The sequence below is a fragment of the Dipodomys merriami genome, unplaced genomic scaffold (genome assembly GCF_024711535.1).
Source record: "Dipodomys merriami isolate MVZ:Mamm:240054 unplaced genomic scaffold, mDipMer1.0.p SCAF_55, whole genome shotgun sequence".
Lineage (NCBI taxonomy): Eukaryota > Metazoa > Chordata > Mammalia > Rodentia > Heteromyidae > Dipodomys > Dipodomys merriami.
In genome coordinates, this window is record NW_027206124.1 from 4,437,670 (window position 1) to 4,456,395 (window position 18,726).

An 18,726-nucleotide genomic window follows, 5' to 3' on the forward strand; every position below is an offset into this window, starting at 1 on the left:
GCACAGAGCAGAATGTGCTCCGGGGTCAACACAGCCCACAGAGCTTTTCAGACCCCTGGGAAACACTCCGGGCAGTCTTCCCATTCCAGTCCATTCTCCACACCTTCCCCCACTTGTAATGTCCTGGTTGTAGGGTAGCTCTTTCCATACAGCTGCAAGAAAATCCTGCCTGCTGGCTGGCAGCCTCTGTGTTAGGGACAGAATAGGTACTCATATTTCATGTCTTCCTGCAAGGCCAGGGGCCAAAAACTACTAAGGCTAGGAACCTGGGACCTCTGCAGCCCTCTGAACAACTATACTCACATGTCAGGGCCTTCATTCTGGGGGAACGCTCTTCTCCCCTGCTTTGAAGGTTCAGAATCTACTAGCCACAGATGACCTTCATTGAATCATAGGATTTCAAAGCTCATCCCTTCTTTATTGAACAAATGTTTATTTAGCATTTACACCAGTGCTACAGTAGGTGCAGAGTTCAGTGTGAGTAGGTCCCTGGGGGGCTGACACTCGGGGCTCTTAGAGTATGGTATGAAGAAACAGTCACAAAGCAGTAACTCCAATGAGGATTTGTTAGGCGGGAAGGTACAGGACTCTGAGTGTATCAAAAAGGCCTCACAGATTTTCAGGAGAAAGGACAGTCTCTTTGAGCATGTAAATATGAGCTGAGACCTCAGTGGGAAACTGAGGAAGAACATTCTAGACAGAACCACATCTGCAGGCCCTAAGGCCTCACTGGTGGGTATGTAGAACGAGTTGGGTGTGGTGGGGCGGCAAGGGCAGGTAGGGACGTGGACTGTGGGAAGAATTGCCTGCACTCTTGAACGCGGAGGGCTTGTTTTACTCTGTTTACTTCTACTGTGAAAAAATACCATTAACTGAGTAAGTTACGCTACTCAAGTTTATTTGGTGCAGAGTTCCAGAGTATGAGAACTCCAAGGTATCCGACCAAAAAAAAAGCTTAACAACAGGCTAGAAAGACAGGAGAGTGCAAGTGAGACAGAAAAGTCAGGCCAAACTCATCCTGTTTTTGTTTTTGCTTTTGATTCTGTTTTTTGTTGGTACCAGGCCTTGAACTCAGGGCTGTGTAATTTTGCTCAGCTTTCTTGCTCATAACTAGTACTCTACCACTTGACGCATGCCTTCATTCTAGTCTAGCTTTTTGCTGGTTAATTGAAGGTCTTGCAGACTTTTTTGCCCAGGCTGACTTCAAACCATGATCCTCCAGATCTCAGTCTCCTGAATGGCTAGGATTATAGGCATGACCTGCCAGCACCTGGCATTGTATTATTTTTTAATTTTTATTTTAATTTTTATTTTTTGTCGATCATAGACTTGAGCTCTTCAGCTCAAGGCAGGCATTCTACCACTTGATCCACACTGCCATTTCCAGTTTTCTGGTGGTTAATTGAAGAAAAGAGTCTCACGGACTTTCCTGCCCTGGCAGGCTTTGAACTGCAGTCCTCAGATCTCAGCTTCCTGAGTAGGATTACAGGTGTGCACCACCAGCGCCCCGCCGTTTTATTTTTTGAGACAGAGTCTCACTCTGTGTTGACTGGCCTTTAAACTCAGAGACACACCTCCTGTCTCTGCCCTTAGTGATAGGATTATAAGTGTATGTCACCTTGTCCAGTTCCAAATGTTTCTCTCTCTTTCTTTCTTTCTTTCTTTCTTTCTTTCTTTCTTTCTTTCTTTCTTTCTTTCTTTCTTTCTTTCTTTCTGTCTTTCTTTCTTTCTTTCTTTCTTTCTTTCTGTCTTTCCTTCTTTCTTTCTTTCTGTCTGTCTTTCTTTCTTTCTTTCTTTCTTTCTTTCTTTCTTTCTTTCTTTCTTTCTTTCTTTCTTTCTTTCTTTCTTTCTTTCTTTCTTTCTTTCTTTCTTTCTTTCTTTCTTTCTTTCTTTCTTTCCTGGTCCTGGGGCTTGAACTCGGCCTGGGCACTGTCTCTCAGCTCTTCAGCTCAAGGCAAGCACTCTACCACTTGAGCCACAGAGCCACTTCCGTTTTTCTGGTGGTTAATTGGAGATAAGAGTCTCATGGACTTTCCTGCATAGGCTGGCTTTGAACTGCAATCCTCAGATCTCAGCCTCCTATGTAGCTAGGATAACACATGAACCACCAGAACCCAGCCTCACCAACTCTTAAAGGCCCAATTGTGTGTGTGTGTGTGTGTGTGTGTGTGTGTGTGTGTGTGTGTGTGTGTGTGTGTGTGTGTGTGTGTGTGTGTGTGTGTGTGTGTGTGTGTGTGTGTGTGTGTGTGTGTGTTAGTGTTACTGGGGTTTGAAGTCATGTCCTCACACTTGCTAGACAAATATTTTACCATTTGAGCCACTCCCTACACATTTCTGGTTTTTCAATTGTATTTTGAATAGGATCTCACATATCTGGATTGTGGTCTTCCTGTTTATGCTTCCAGGTAGGCGATTGCAAACCAACACCACCATACCTACTTTATTGGTTGAGATAGGTCTTGCAAGCTTTTTACCCAGGCTGCCTTTGAACCACAGTTTTGCAGCTCTCAGCCTCTTCTGTAGCTGTGACTATATGTGAGAGCCAGAGCACCCAGCTGAAGGTCCTACCTTTTAATATTGCTCCAGTAGCAACTGAATTTTAGTATGAATATCGTATGGGACATTCAAACCAAGCAAGGTTTAAATTAAGCAGGAGAAGGATATAGTTTTACATATAGGTGGTGTTACATATAAATCTATAGGTGGGGTTCAGAGAGGTAGAATGATATGTTCAGACACAGCTAGAGAGGGATCCAAGCTGAGTTTAGGCTTCTGGGCCCTTCTCACACAGGAGATGTATACAGATGCACTCAGACACATGACTCCTGCTTTTTGTTCTGAGTCCCAATTTCACAAGTGACTAATTTATAAACATGAAGACCAACATGTTAATTATTAACTGGAAAGAGGCTGCCTTAGAAACCAAAGTTCTTTGTCATTATTTTCAGTGGGGGAACCAAATGAAAGAAGAAAGCATGGCTCGTGGGAGGGTCAGATGATTTTGAGAGTATTGATCGTTGACTTGTGCAACTTGTAGCAGGTCCCTTCTCTGCCACAAGTCATAGCTCTCCCTTGCCTAAGGCTGGTGGGTCTTACTGCCTAGTTCCTCCCTTGCAGCACTAGAATCCACTGTGGTGCTGGGTCAGTGTTAGTTGTCCTTGACAAGCCACGTCTTTAGATAAACCCTGGCCTTTAGACTGGAGGTGTGGATCAAGTGGTAGAGCAACAGCTGTGAGCAGGTCAGGTACTGGTGGCTCACACTTGTAATCCTGCTTACTCAGGAGACTGAGATCTAAGGATTGTGATTTGAAATCAGCCCGAGCAGACAAATCTATGAGACTTTTTTTTTTTTTCTCCGGTTGTGGGGCTTGAACTCGGGGCCAGAGTGCTGTCCCTCAGCCCTTCAGCTCAAGACTAGTATTCTAACACTTGAGCTACAGCACCACTTCCAGTTTTCTGGTGGTTTATTGGAGATAAGAGTTTCACAGATTTTTCCTGCCCGACCTGGCTTTGAACCGCAATCCTCAGATCTCAGCCTCCTGAGTAGCTAGGATTATAGGTGTGAGCCACTGGCACCTGGCTTCTATGAGACTTTTCTAAGTAACTAGCCGAAGGCTAGAAGTGGAGGTATGGCTCAAATTGTAGATTTCCAGCCTTGAGTGAAAAAGCCAAGTGAGAGTACAAGGCCCTGAGTTCAAGCCCCAAAACAAGTGCACAGACATGCATGTGCATGTACACACACAGATATACACAGCTGAGTGAGAGCTTACAGTCTGAGTTCAAGCCCTAGTACCACTACTAGAGAGATAGATAATAGAGAGAGAGACAGACAGCAAGGTAAACTGTGTCTTTGCACAAACTATGTTGTCAAGCCACCCCCAAGGAAACTGCCTTCCTCCAAATAATAAGCAAGTCGGGTGCTGGGGGGTTATACTTGTGATCCTAGCTTCTCAAGCGACAGTTTGATAGCTGGGCACCGGTGATTCGTGCCTGTAATCCTAGCTACTCAGGAGGCTGAGATCTGAAGATCACAATTCAAAGCCAGCCAAAGCAGGAAAGTGTGAGACTCTTTATCTCCAGTTAACCACCAAAAAGCCAGAAGTGGCATTGTAACTCAAAGTGGTAGAGCTCTAGTCTTGAGCCAAATTGCTCAAGAACAACACCCAGGCCCTGAGTTCAAGCCCCAGGACTGACCATCAGGCTACAACTCCAAAATATCCAGCACAAAGCCAAGCTGGAGGCATGGGTGATAAGAACACTAGCTAAACCAGTGCTAACCTCACCGCTCCCCATTAATGGGAGAGAGGAAGACAAGTAGAATGGGTATAGCTCATCCCACATTTTTCAGAGCCATGGCCTACTTGACAGCCTTCAATTTCCTGCCCATCAGAATATTACCACATACTGAGCACCTGCTGCATGCGAGGCTAGGACCCGCAGTTGGATCTACCTTCCCCTCTTCAGAAGGAGGCCTTAGGATGTAGCCTCAGAGTCTTTGGTTGGGCAGCTCTAACTACAAGGTGTGGCTCCTCTGTTTGACTCTGGACATCTTTTTTTTTTTTTTTTTTTTTCTGGTCCTGGAGCCTGAACTCTGGGCCTGGCGCTGTCCCTCAGCTCTTCAGCTCAAGGCTAGAGTGCTACCACTTGAGCCACAGCCCCACTTCTGGCTTTTTCTCCTTATGTGGTGCTGAGGAATCGAACCCAGGGCTTCATGCATGCAAAGGCAAGCGCTCTACCACTGAGCCACCTTCCCAGCCCCTGGAGCATCTTTCTCATCTGTACTTGATGACTTGATGGCAGACTCTTGTAGGTAGCCTTTCCACGTACATAGAGAGGCTGTTTAGCCTGATGCCATTTCCTTAGTTGGCATTCAGTAAACATCAGCTGGGGTTACAGACAAGGCATCGTGAGATTGGGACGGGGCCACAATATCTGTGGAAGCCACAGTTGGCCCTGGGTGTCCGCTTGGTCCCTCAGCCTCTGTCCTGGTCACATCTGCAAGCATAGTAGCAACTTTGGCAAAGAACTGGATTGCTAGAGGGACCTTTGGTAGTTATTTAGCCCTCCCTGCTCCTGCTACAAATACAGAAACTGAGACCCAGAGCAGGGCAGGGACTTGTTCAGACCCACCGCTTATGCCAGCTGTCACAAAATTCAGGCTGTGTCTGCTCCTCTGTCTTCCTCCCTGGGCCTGTCCATAGCCAAACCCTTCTGGAATTTTTAGAAGGTCTCTAAGAGAAAGATCGGCCTTCACCGAGCCAGCATTTCAGAACCATGGGAATGGGGTAGAAAGGAGAGCATGGCAAGGGCTCCCAGAAGTAAGCCGTGTCACTAACGCGCTGCTTATTGATTTGTCTTCACAGGACATAAACCAGGAAGTCTATAATTTCTTGGCAACTGCGGGTGCCAAGTACGGTGTGGGCTTCTGGAGGCCTGGATCTGGCATCATTCACCAGGTAAGCAGGGCGCAGCCTGCCTTTGCAGGAGCCTCAGCCACGGTGCGTGGGGACCCAGACAGCACTTGCCAGGCCTGCCGAGGCAGGGGCCTGTGGCCAGGGGAGGTAGGACGCCAGTCAGTGCTCAGGCTCCTCCTCCTTCCTGTGTAGGTTAATTTTTATCATATCAATTTATTATGTCTGTCTTCATGTGAAAAGCAAAATGCTTTCCAACCACCTGCCATTTTTTTTTGTTTTATTTTTCAGTCTGCCATATTTATTTATTTATTTATTATTTTTTTTGCCGTTCGTGGGGCCTGAACTTTGCCTGGGCGCTGTCCCTCAGCTTTTCAGCTCAAGGCTAGTAGCTCTACCACTTGAGCCACAGCGCCACTTTCGGCTTTTTCTGCTTATATGGTACTGAGGAATCGAACCCAGGGCCTCATGCATGCAAGGCAAGTGCTCTACTACTGAGCCACCTTCCCAGCCCTTTGCCATATTTATTTTCCTTTCTTTCCTTTTTCTGTTTTTTTTTTTTTTGTGTGTGCTTGTTCTGGGGCTTGAACTCAGGACCTGGGTGCTGTCCCTGAGCTTCTTTTTTGCTCAAAGCTATTGCGTAACACCTCTACTTCCAGCTTTTTGGTGGTGGTTTGGAAATGAGTCTGATAGACTATTCTGCCTAAGCTGGCCTTGAACTGCCATCCTCAGATCTCAGCCTCCTGAGTAGGTAGGGTTAGAGGCATGAGCCACCAGTGCTTGGCTAAGTTTGACATATTTCTGTACCTTCTAACTGTGAATTATCATAGAACATCATCTTCTTGGGCTGGGATGTAGCTAAGTAGCAAGGTGATTGCCTAGCAAGTGCAATATCGTGGGTTCAATCCCCAGTACCTAAAAGAAAAGACAAAAAAATACAGTTAAAAACTGTTGGTTTTGGGCTGGGAAGGTGGCTCAGCGGTAGAGTGCATGTCTTGCAAGCATGAGGCCCTGGGTTCGATTCCTCAGCACCACATAAACAGAAAAAGCCGGAAGTGGCGCTGTGGCTCCAGTGGTAGAGCGCTTGCCTTGAGCTGAAGAGCTGAGGGACAGCGCCCAGGCCCAGAGTTCAGGCCCCATGACTGGCAAAAAAAACTGTTGGTTTTTTTGTGTTTTTTTTGCCAATGCTGGAGAGCCCGGGTCTACCACTAAGCTAAGCTGCTCCCATAGCCCCTAGTAATATATTAGTTTTTGTGTTGTTTTTCTCACGAATATTAAGCCTTGTTCCATGGGTAGCTGACAGCTGTTGGGCATACTGTGTGGGTCAGGTGCTAGACTTAGAACTTTTTTTTTGTTTTTGGTGGGGTGGCGGAGGGGGGGGGGATGAAGGGGGGAGGCGCTTGAGCTCTCCAGCTCAAGGTAGTATTATACCACTCTGAGCCACAGCGCCACTTCTGGTTTTCTGGTAGTTTATTGGAGCTAAGAGTTTCACGGACTTTCCTGCCTGGGCTGGCTTTGAACCACGATCCTCAGATTCAGCCTCCTGAGTAGTTAGGATGACAGGAGTGAACCATCTGCCTCGTTTAGATGTAGCACTTTAAAGATACTATGAAAAAGGAGTTTTTGTTATTCCACGCCTTACAAATGAGGAAACTGAGGCAGAGAGGTCAACCTGCTGGCCCAGGGACACCTTCCTGGCTAATTGTGAAGCCACCATTTGCAGCAAGGATATGACCCTGGGCAATTTCTTTGCCTTCCCCTTGTACTCTGTCACCACGGTCATGTGAGAGCCCTTCCCCCATGCACAGCACATGACTCTCTTCCTTTCGGCTGTGAGGTTCTGTACAATAGAGGGGTGTGGATCACCATCCATGCCACTCTAAGGCTACTCTAGAGCATCCTCATGTTTCATTTGGTGGTGGTGGTGGGGTGTGTGTGTGTGTGTGTGTGTGTGTGTGTGTGTGTGTGTGTGTGTGTGTGTGTGTGTGTGTGTGTGTGTGTGTGTGTGTGTGTGTGTGTGTGTGTGTGTGTGTGTGTGTGTGTGTGTGTGTGTGTGTGTGTGTGTGTGTGTGTGTGTGTGTGTGTGTGTGTGTGTGTGTGTGTGTGTGTGTGTGTGGTCTTTAACTCTGAGCCTGGGTGCTGTCCCTGAGCTCTTCAGCTCAAGGCTAGCACTCCACCACTTGAGCCACAGCACCACTTCCAGTTTTCTGGTGGTTAATTAGAGATAAGTGTCTCACAGACATTCCTGCCCGGGCTGGCTTTGAACCGTGATCCTCAGATCTCAGCCTCCTGAGTAGCTAGGGTTACAAATGTGAGCTACCGGCACTGGGCGTTGATCTTTTTTTTCTCCGTAAGTACACGTGTGTGTGTTTTTCCAGGAAGGAAGGTGTTTTCCTTACATCAAGGTGATTGACTGTTGAGGACATTGGCCAAGAGTATGTGTCCCTTTGCCATCCCTCCTGTATGTCCAACATGAAACTGCTCTGCCTTTCCAAGGTGACCCTTCTCCCCTCCCCCACCCCAGACCTTGACCTCTGCTTTCTTCAAGAGGAGCTGAGTCAGGCTGTCATCTGACTGCCTGGGCTCCTGGCTCTGTCCCACTCTGAAACCAGAGCCAATGGAGGATTACCCTGCCCTTTCACACTGTTGACCTTGCTAGGACAGTGCTGGCAAGATCCCAGTGCACGCAGCCTTGGGGTGGGGACAGCAGGCTTCTCTGCAGCAGAGTTTTGGGTGAGTTCAGTCATGGCTTTTTGTTATAAAAGGTACCCCATTCTGCTTAAGTACAAAGACCCAGGTCTTTTGGACAGCTCTAAGCCAGAATTTGGTACTATGAATGACAACTACTCACATTTGCCTTGGTTACCTGCTAGTAGCATAAATTATTCCATCTTTAGCATTTCCAGGGAAGGTGTGTGATCTCTGCAGAGCATTCCCAGGGAAGGTGTGTGAAGGACCTGTGAAATCTGTGCAGCTTTGTTTTTATCCTTCATCAGTCTCAACAGCTTTCATCAAACCAAACCCTAGTCCTTTGCTTCCACCCAGGTGGCCAAGTTTTCCTTCTCTGGATCTCAGCTTTCTGGCTTCCTGGGCCCTCATTGTGCCCTGCATTGGGGTCCCTGCGTGTGATCTTGTGTCGGTCCAGTGCTTTCTCCTCTGTTCTGTGTGCTCTGTGGGCCAATACTGAGTAATTAATTGCTTATTGCTTTCTAGCACCTGGCCTGGGACTGGATAGGGAAAGAATTGTCTTTAGTGTGTGTGGGTGTTGTAGGGATAGAAGTTGAATTTACTAGTGGCTCATACCTGTAATCCTTGCTACTCAGGAGGCTGAGATCTGAGGATTGCTGTTAAAAGCTAGCTTGGGAAGGAAAGTCCATGAGACTCTTATCTCCAGTTGACCCCCCAGAAAACCGGAAGTGGCACGGTGGCTCGAAGTGGTAGAGTGCTAGTCTGGAGCCGAAGAGCTCAAGGACAGCGCCCAGGCTCAGAGTTCAAGCCTCACAACTGACAAAAAAAAAAAAAAATTAAAAAAGAACACTTTCCCCCCATCGTTAAGCATCTGCCCACCCATTTCCATAGACTGTTGAGGTCACAGTCACCAAAAGGATGCCTGCTGCACGTCCTCACATCTGCATTAACCCCTGCCTCCAGAGATGTCGTACACCCGTGTCTACACCACATAGTCACACGGAGTGCCACGGGTCTTGTCTGCATGGACCAGACTCTCATTTAGGGATTGCCTTAGACAAGTGAGGGCTAGAGAATGGGATGGGTGAGGGTGTGGCCTGTCCTCCCCAGCCTCGCTCAGGGGAAGACGCTTGTCTTCTGACCTTTGGGTCTGGGTGTCTGTAATGTTGTGGGAGCTCGCCCACACTCAGTTCTGATTATCATAGAGCCTTCCATATCTCTCATCTCCTTTGTTCTTCCCAGTCGCCATAGCTGGGCATGGTTCCATCTGAGAGATGAGCCACCCAATCACAGCTGAAAGACCTTGTTGCAAAAGGGCCTAAGCTACGTCATCACAGTGATCCAGGGAGGTGGTGTTATCAGCTGTTTTTTGGTACTAGAGATTGAACTCTGGACCTTGAACATAGTAATCAAATGCTTTATCATCTGAGCTAAGCCGCTGACTCTTGTCAGCTGTTTTGATAGAGTAGCCACAGACTTAGAGATAAGGTGATGTACCCAAGGTGGTGGGACTAGAACTCAGGTCCTGAAAATGGGATGTCTGGTGCAAGGGAACACCTTCTAAAGTGTCCATTGCCTAGACAGTGGGTTTAATGTGTGTGTGCTGGCTCTGGACCTCTGTTCCCTTCTCACCAAATGTTTTGGGGGAACACTCACCCCTTGATCTAAGAGTGCCTTACTGTAGGGCACTGTCAAGCAAATCAGTTCTGAGCCCCCACAGGGTACTGAGACAGAGTGGCACCCTGTGCTTTTCAGGTTAGTTGTGGAGAAGCTCATGACTTCGTGCAGCCATTGTTGTGCCGGTGTGGGCAGGAGCCAGCTCATGATAGACTTGCCCACCGGAGAAAAGGGAGTGTGAGCAGAGCGTCTTTCCACTCTCAGACTTGCTCCAACCACTCAGGCCCTTTATCTGACTCTCACCACATCCTAGGCATATGGTAGTGTGCTGGCCCTGGGGCTTGAACTCAAGGCCTGGATGCTGTCTGTCCCTGAGCTTTTTGTTCAAAGCTAGCGCTCTACCACTGGAGTCACATCTCCACTTCCAGCTTTTTCTGAGTAGTTTACTGGAGATAAAAGTCTCACAGACTTTTCTGTCCAGGCTGGCTTTGACCCATGATCCTCCATTCTGAGCCTCCTTGGTATTTAGGATTACAGGTATGAACCACCAGCCCGTAGCTAGTGTGGGTATTTTTGTTTTTGTTTTTGTTTTGTCAGTCATGGGGCTTAAACTCTTGGCCTGGGCACTGTCCCTCAGCTCTTCAGCTGAAGGCAAGTGCTCTACCACTTGAGCCACAGCGCTGCTTCTGGTTTTCTGGTGGTTTATTGGAGATAAGAGTCTCTCGGACTCTCCTGGCTGGGCTGGCTTTGAACCACGATCCTCAGATCTCAGCCTCCTGAGTATAGGCGTGAGCCATTGGCACCCGTCTAGTGTGGGTATTTTTGTTACCATATTACAAATGGGGAAACGGAGGCAAAAGAAGACAGTAGGAATTGTCCGATTTGCTCATTAGCGTAAGTGGTGTGAGTCCCAAAGCTGGTACTTTCTGGTCACACTTGGGCCCTACACAGCAGTAGGAGTGGTTCAGTGTCGGTAGGGGCAACTTTGTACACCCTTTTAGCCCTTCTTCCATTCTCTCTTGAGAGCTTGGATTTTTTTTTTTTTTTTCAGATCATTCTGGAAAACTATTCCTATCCTGGGGTACTTCTGATTGGCACTGACTCCCACACTCCCAATGGTGGTGGCCTGGGAGGCATCTGCATTGGAGTTGGGGGCGCTGACGCGGTGGATGTCATGGCCGGGATCCCCTGGGAGCTCAAGTGTCCCAAGGTGAGGAGAAGGAAGGACTCGGTGGGTGGGCTGCAGGGGACGGTAGATCGGAGTGAGTCTTTTCAGGAGAGAGGAGTAGATAACATAGAAGTGGGAGTAGCGTGGCTCCTTGACTTCCTGATTGGAGCGTGGCACATGATGACACGCTACGCACCTCTTCAGGTGATTGGTGTGAAGTTGACGGGCTCCCTTTCCGGTTGGACCTCGCCCAAAGATGTGATCCTGAAGGTGGCAGGCATCCTCACAGTGAAAGGCGGCACGGGCGCTATTGTGGAATACCACGGTCCTGGCGTAGAGTCCATCTCCTGCACTGGTAAGGAGGGCAGCCTTCCTGCTGTCACTCTGCTCCAGCCCTGATGCTGGCCGCTGAGCAGCAGGAGCAGCAAGTAGTCTTCCTCCAAGACCATCCAGGCAGGGTGGGTGCTGGGGACAGGGAGGGGTGGAGGAGATTGTCTGATACGGAGAGATCTGGTGGGTGGTTGATGTCCTCCTGGGAGCCAGGCTCTAGGCCTCCTGAGCCACTCTGGTTATGGAACCAAGCCAGCTTCTGCCCCTGGAACCTGGCTAAGTACCAGGCTACCTTGTATAAACCAGAGAGGACCAAGTGGTGGTAAGAATGCGTACTTGAAGCCAGGACTTTGTTCACAAAGCAGCCACAATCCTGCACCTTCCCTGAGCTGGAAGTGAGTTGCACTCATTATCTTGATTTTATTTATTTATTTATTTATTTATTTATTTATTTTTGTCGGTCGTGGGACTTGAACTCTGGGCCTGGGCGCTGTCCCTCAGCTCTTCAGCTCAAGGCGAGCGCTCTACCACTTGAGCTACAGCGCCACTTCCGGTTTTCTGGTGGTTTATTGGAGATAGGAGTCTCACGGTCTCTCCTGCCCGGGCTGGCTTTGAACCGCGATCCTCAGATCTCAGCCTCCTGAGTAGCTAGGATTACAGGCGTGAGCCACCAGCGCCCGGCTATTATCTTGATTTTAAATGACCAGGAGACAGTAGTTTGTCCCCTGGGCCCAGGCTGCAGAAATCAGGAAGACTTGGGACAAATCTCAGAGATCCAGTCCAGGTTACCCAGGTGCCTGCCTGCAGTGTGCCACAGCCCCCAGAACAATGTATCCTTCAAGGGTTCACCACCCGGGCTCAAGCTCAGTGCTGAAGTTGGTAATAGGCCCTTTCATCAGTCAAGCATCTAGGAGCCATACGGGTGCAGGTGATGCTCTGGTCCAAACAGCAGATACTTTTTTCTTTTTTTTTTTTTGCCAGTCCTGGAGGTTTGAACTCAGGGCCTGGGCACTGTCCCTGAGCTGATTTTGTTCAAGGCTCGGGCTCTACCACTTGAGCCACAGCACCACTTCCAGCTTTTTCTGTGTATGTGCCACTGAGGAATCGAACCCAGGGCTTTATGCATGCTAGGCAAGCACTCTACCACTAAGCCACATTCCCAGCTACAGCATCATCATCATCATCATCATCATCATCACCACCACCACCACCACCACTGACATGGCAGTCTCACTGTGCTATTTGGGCTGGCCTCCAACTCCTGGGCTCAGGTGATTATCCTGTCCCAGCCTGTCAGTTAGCCAGGACCATAGACACTTGTCCTGTGCCCAACTTAGTCCATTCTTATTGCTACAACTCAGAAAAATGTTCTCCTTGCCACCACATGTGGCTGAAAGCAGGCAGGATACTAGGCAGGCAGACCTACACTTGAGCTGTGTATTTGTTAGCCTTCTGATGACCGTGAGCCTCTGAGCCAGTTTCCCTCACTGGCAAAGTGATCGCAGTAACAGCCGGCAGTGGCTGCGCAGGCCCACTGTCAGGCCATGACGGCCGACTGCCCTGCCAAGCAAGGCGACTGGATCTTGAGCTTGAACTTAGTGTGGGCTGCTGACTTTTTTTTTTTTTGGTCGGTCGTGGGACCTGAACTCTGGGTCTGGGCGCCATCCCTGAGCTCTTCAGCTCAAGGTTAGCGCTCTACCACTTGAGACACAGTGCCACTTCCGGCTTTTTCTGCTTATGTGGTGCTGAGGAATCGAACCCAGGGCCTCATGCATGCAAGGCAAGCATTCTTACCACTGAGCCACCTTCCCAGCCCGGTTGTGGGGCTTGAACTCTGGGCCTAAGTGCTGTCCCTCAGCTCTTCAGCTCAAGGCGAGCGCTCTACCACTTGAGCTACAGCGCTACTTCCGGTTTTCTGGTGGTTTATTGGAGATAGGAGTCTCACGGTCTTTCCTTCCCTGGGCTGGCTTTGAACCTCGATCCTCAGATCTCAGCCTCCTGAGTAGCTAGGATTACAGGCGTGAGCCACCAGCGCCCGGCTGGGCTGCTGACTCTTCTGGCTTCTCTTCCCCAACCCTGGCTTTCACCCTGGGTCTCAAGGGTAGCCTGTGGGCCAAGAGGAAGTGCTACCAGTCCCTCCAGTGGAGAATTGTGGGTACACCTGGGAGATGTTGGGGCTCACGCCTGGTTGCTCAGCCTTGTTTCTCCACAGGCATGGCAACAATCTGTAACATGGGTGCAGAAATCGGAGCCACCACCTCAGTGTTCCCGTACAACCACAGGATGAAGAAATACTTGAGCAAGACAGGCCGTGAAGGTGAGCTGGGTGGGCGGTGCTGTGGGCAGGTGAGCCGTGCTGTATACCTTTTCCTTGCTCTGCTGTCTGCAGACTCGCTGTGGCGTCTATGAGTGGGTCCTGCAGGTGGATGATAAGCAGTGTGTCTGAGCAGGGTGCCTGCCGTTCTCCACCTTTTGGAAGGGTCTGGCATCCAGCATGTTCCTGTTTCAGGACTGGAATTTAGATTACATGGGGAGCTGCAACTGAATTCGTTTCCGTCTTGGTTCCCAGCACTCCCTGTAGGAATCTCTGGAAATGAAGCAGCTCTTCTGTGTTGCTGCCATAGCAAGGGGAGTAGGAAAAACATTTGGAACACCTTTGCAGCCTGTTCCTCAATTTCCTTCAACTTCTAGCTTGGGTTCTTAGACGCTCAGAGAAGGAACTGGCGTCTGCAAGGGAGGGGCATGGGGCAGGGCATGGATGTGGAGGCTGTTGAGCCTGAGTTCTTGCTAGAGGGCCCTTTCCTGCCCTTCTTCCTACCATTGCTTGTTCACCATTGTGTACTTCAGCTTCAGGGAGCCTCCCCTGATTTGAGCACCAGTTGGTGCTTCTCCATTCCCCAACTCCTGTGGGACTCTCCTGGTGCATTGTCATTTGCAGTTTGTGAAGTCTCCTTCCCTAGACAGCCTCCATAGTTGGGGACAGTGTCCTGTGTGCTGGTGGTGTTGTTCATCTGTTGGCTCAGTCCGTGCCTGAGGCCTGATGTTTGGTTTGGGAAGCCAGAAGGCACGGATGGATGGATGGATGGATGGATGGATGGATGGATGGATGGATGGATGGATGGAAAATCTCAAAACCAATTTCTACTTCCTACCTGGTGAATTGAAGACATTGCCAATCTAGCTGATGAATTCAAGGACCACTTGATGCCGGACCCTGGCTGTCAGTATGACCAACTGATTGAAATTAACCTCAACGAGGTAAGGAGGGGATTTGAGTTCATGGGGTTTCTGAGGACAAGGACCCTGGTGTCTCAGCACTGGGTGATGGCAAATCCTACCTGTACACCCAGCAGGGCTTGTGGCCCTCTAGGTCCCCTGCTGGCTGCTGCCTGAATCTGATGAAAGGGGAATGGAGCCTGGGGTGGGTGGGAGGGTGGAGTGAAACATGGCTCGTGCTGTGGAGGAACTGTGTGCAGCTCAGGTGTCCATTCACCCTCATCCCACTGCAGTGAAGTCCAAGATTTACCCACCGAACTCTGCTCTGTTATCAGTTCAGAGGGCAAGCCCTCAGCATAATTTTGCCCCCCAAGACATGTGGACCTTAGCAGGCATTCCAAGAGCCAGAGGCAGCCGGAGCAGTGAAAGTCTGAATTCCCACTGTTGAGACCCTAGGGCCTTTTGGCAGGCTGTTCAGCCTCTAGGATCCTTACCACACGGTGTGAAATCTAAGGTGTTCTCATGAATCCTCCGGCCTGTGGTCTGTTTGTCAGAAGATGCCAATAGTAAGGTCATTTGGAAGCTGATGGATTTAAGTAGATAGCCTCAAGTCACTCTCCTCCTCTGCCACCTAGCCACCACCAAGTAGGCATGCCACTTCTGAGCTTAGGACTGTATGCAGAGAGGACCTGTATGGAGAGACAGCCAGCTTGGTAGGGCTGGGGGCCTGCCACCTGCTGTGCACATTCCTCCCCTCTGCCCCTGTGTTTCCAGCATTGAGCTAGGAGCTAGGAGAGCAGGAGTCCACCTCCCTGTTCCTCCAGACCCGGGGCAGCTGTGAGCTCTGGCCGTCCTCACCCCAAGACTTGTTCCTCCTGTCTACCTGTGCTCCTGGCTCCTTGTCTTTCAGTTGAAGCCACATATCAACGGGCCCTTCACTCCCGATCTGGCTCACCCTGTGGCTGACGTGGGCGCTGTGGCAGAGAAGGAAGGGTGGCCCCTGGATATCCGAGTGGGTAAGCCCTTCCACTTCACCCTGTAGCAGGCCTCTAGGCCAGCAGCTCCCCCAGAGCTCCGTGCAGTCACCTGTGCGCCACTTCCAACAGGCCTAGTATTCAAAAAATTATCTTATTGGCAAGTGATTTTAAAATACTCCTCTAACAACGGTGTGATGACATGGGTCTATAATCTCAGCACTTGGGAGGCAGAGTTCAAGCTGCATAGTTATACTCTGTCTCCACAAAAGAGCTATACTCTGTCTCCACAAAAGAGCAAAGTCCCGGTGGCTCTCTCATAATCTTAGCTATCTGGAGATTTAAGGGGATTACTGTTTGAGGCCGGCCCCCGCAAACTATTAATAAGATGTCAATTCAACTAGTAGCTGGAGATGGCAGCCCACACTTGGCAGCCCAACAAGGAAGGCTGAGGAGAGCATGGAGGTTCCGGCCAGCCCAAGCAAAAGAGTTCATCAGCTCCAAACAGCACATGCTGGCCATAGGGACAAGCGCCTCTCATCCCAGCTTGATGGAAAGTGTCAATGGGAACATGATCCAGGCCGCTTGGGGGAAACTAAAACCCCTTATCTTAAAAAATGGAGAAAAAGCTAGAGGCATGGCTCAAGCTCTAGAGTACCTCGCCTAGCAAACAAAGCCTCAACTTAAGCCCTATTATGGCCCAAACATACAGACAACCCCCCCAAAAACCAATAACAAAAACACTTCTAAGTTCAACTCCTAATTAGAAGCAAGCTCTTAAAAAAAAGTGGCTCAAGACAGGTGCTGGTGGCTCAAGCCTGTAATCCCAGCTACTCAGGAGGCTGAGATTGGAGGATCACGGTTCAAAGCCAGTCCAGGCAGGAAAGACTGTGAGACGCTTAATCTCCAGTCAACCACCAGAAAACCAGAAGTGGTGCTGTGGCTCAAGGTGTAGAGAGCGCAGGGATAGTGCTACCCGGGCCGAGTTCAAGCCCCACAACTGACCAAAAAAAAAAGACCTCTTGACATTGTGATTATAAAACAATAAAGAACACAGGAAACACTGGAAACCTTTCCTACTGCCCCAGCTGCAGTAAGCACTCTTCCTGTTAGTGTGTTTCCTGTCACAGACACATCTGTGGGTTGGTGTGAAATGGGCTGCACAACTCCCTGCGCTCCGTGTTTTACTCATGGCTGAGTTGTGGGTAGCCTGTCCTTGGAAACTGAGGTTGCTTTCGGTGTGACTCATAACAGTAGTCTCTAGTCCAGCCCCACTGGTCAGATCTTTCGACCTCAAAGGATCTATTTTGAGATCACCCTTCTGGTCACGATCTCCACCTGCTGACCCCTGACCCCTGTCCACCCTGTGCCAGGTCTGATTGGCAGCTGTACCAATTCAAGTTACGAGGACATGGGGCGCTCTGCAGCCGTGGCCAAGCAGGCGCTGGCCCACGGGCTCAAGTGCAAGTCCCAGTTCACCATCACGCCAGGCTCCGAGCAGATCCGCGCCACCATCGAGCGGGATGGCTACGTGAGTGCCCACGTGCCAGCGCACCTCCGAGAGCGTGCTTCAGGGTGGGACAAGCCGTGGCCTGTGGCTGCACAGTGCTGGAGGCTGCCCCGCTTTATCCTGAAAGCTGCCCTCCTCTCCCCGGCCGCCAGCCTGCTCCTGACCGTCCCCTCCCTTCCTCCCTGCAGGCAAAGATTCTGAGGGATGTGGGTGGCGTCGTCCTGGCCAATGCCTGCGGCCCTTGTATTGGCCAGTGGGACAGGTGAGTATCATGGGGATGGAGTGAAAGCTCCGGAACTTGAGGGAAGATGGGAGGGAGGGAGGAGACTCGAGCCTGAGCCCCTAGCTCCAGGGGCAGCCGTACGATGGCAGCCTTTACCAGGCAGGGGGGCTGAGTGAGTGGGTGAGCCTGAAACGCAAGTGGGCAGGGAAGCCAGCAAGGCCACAGTGGACGCTGGTGGTGGTTCTGAGGGGCAGTAGAGGCCAGGAGCTATGGCATGTGCTGTAGGGACCCAGCCCATCTGGCCACGGTGGGCCACATCATAGCACCAGATACCCCAAATTCTGTTCCTGTTGCCCTGCAGGAAGGACATCAAGAAAGGGGAGAAGAACACAATTGTCACCTCCTACAACAGAAACTTCACCGGCCGCAACGACGCCAACCCTGAGACCCATGCCTTCGTCACATCCCCAGAGGTGAGGGGCGCGCGGCCACGCTCCAGCAGGGGCTTCCTCCAGCCGGGGCTGCTGAGCAGGGCGCCTTCGCCCGCCAAGGGGCCACCTAAGTGCCGGTGAAGAGCCAGGCCCTTCTAAGCCTCCGGCATGGTGCTCTGTAAGCGGTTTCCACCTGGGACTCCCCCATCGAGGTGCTCGTGTGGCACAGTGAGTGGCTGTGCGCGTGGGCGCGGCGCTTGGTCCCTCGCCCCTGAGCGCTCCTCACCCGTTCTCCCGCTCTCCTTTCTTCCTTTCTTGTTCTTGTTGCCCACATGAGCTTTCAACTCCTGGGCTCAAGTGACTCTCCTCCCTCAGTCTTCTGAGTAGCTGCAACTACACATGCTCACTATGGCACTTGGCTCTAGTTTCTAGGTTCAGTGAACTTGGCTTGATGTTCCTGTGGGCACTGAGTCAGCGTTGGTGGGTTGCTTGCCTCCACTCTGACTGGCACCCGGCCTGTGTCTCCAGTGTTTCTATGCGTGTTCCAGAAATGCCTGTGCTTACTACGAGAGAGGGGATACCTCTTCCACATTCTAGGCGCTGCCCATGCAGCAAACCGGCCATCTCTGCAGCATGTCTGCCGGGGCCTGCCCCTGCCAGGGGGGTCAGGAGCCCCAGCGGTGCCTCCTGCCCTGCGGGAGCACGCTTAGCTCAGGCCCTGGCAGCAGAGCGCGGGACCAGGTGGCCTTCAGTTCCCGAGGCCTCTGCATCCCCAGCGACCAGTGCTTGTATCCAGTCCTGCAGCTCCAGCCTCCAAGGAGAAGGGGCGAGGGAGAGTGGAGATTTCCCCCTTTCTCTCCTCCGCATGGCTGAGGTTCTGGAGAGCAGGATCGGCGTGGTGTTCGGTGCTCATCGACAAACTGGCCTCCTCCGTTTCAGATCGTCACCGCCTTGGCCATTGCAGGAACGCTCAAGTTCAACCCAGAAACTGACTTCCTGACGGGCAAGGATGGCAAGAAGTTCAAGCTTGAGGCTCCCGATGCAGATGAACTTCCCAGAGCGGTGAGCCGACGGGGCTGTGGCCGCTCAGGAGCCGGCGAGGGGCAGCTTTGCTTTTCTCTGGGGCACGGAGACGCTTGCTCCCGAGAGCCACCTACA

The 18,726-nt window shown here is 50.8% G+C and overlaps 1 protein-coding gene across 1 annotated transcript in view; it reads left to right on the plus strand.

Annotated features, from left to right (window-relative positions):
* The window catches only part of Aco2 (aconitase 2), a 41,101-nt gene that overhangs the window by 18,939 nt on the left and 3,436 nt on the right, over nucleotides 1-18,726 (plus strand). The window contains exons 4-13 of the mRNA XM_069999633.1: nucleotides 5,364-5,456; nucleotides 10,768-10,926; nucleotides 11,089-11,239; nucleotides 13,427-13,531; nucleotides 14,381-14,472; nucleotides 15,341-15,446; nucleotides 16,778-16,935; nucleotides 17,103-17,176; nucleotides 17,499-17,610; nucleotides 18,508-18,630. Coding sequence (XP_069855734.1) covers nucleotides 5,364-5,456; nucleotides 10,768-10,926; nucleotides 11,089-11,239; nucleotides 13,427-13,531; nucleotides 14,381-14,472; nucleotides 15,341-15,446; nucleotides 16,778-16,935; nucleotides 17,103-17,176; nucleotides 17,499-17,610; nucleotides 18,508-18,630 — 1,173 coding nt within the window. The remainder of the gene's footprint in view (nucleotides 1-5,363; nucleotides 5,457-10,767; nucleotides 10,927-11,088; nucleotides 11,240-13,426; nucleotides 13,532-14,380; nucleotides 14,473-15,340; nucleotides 15,447-16,777; nucleotides 16,936-17,102; nucleotides 17,177-17,498; nucleotides 17,611-18,507; nucleotides 18,631-18,726) is intronic.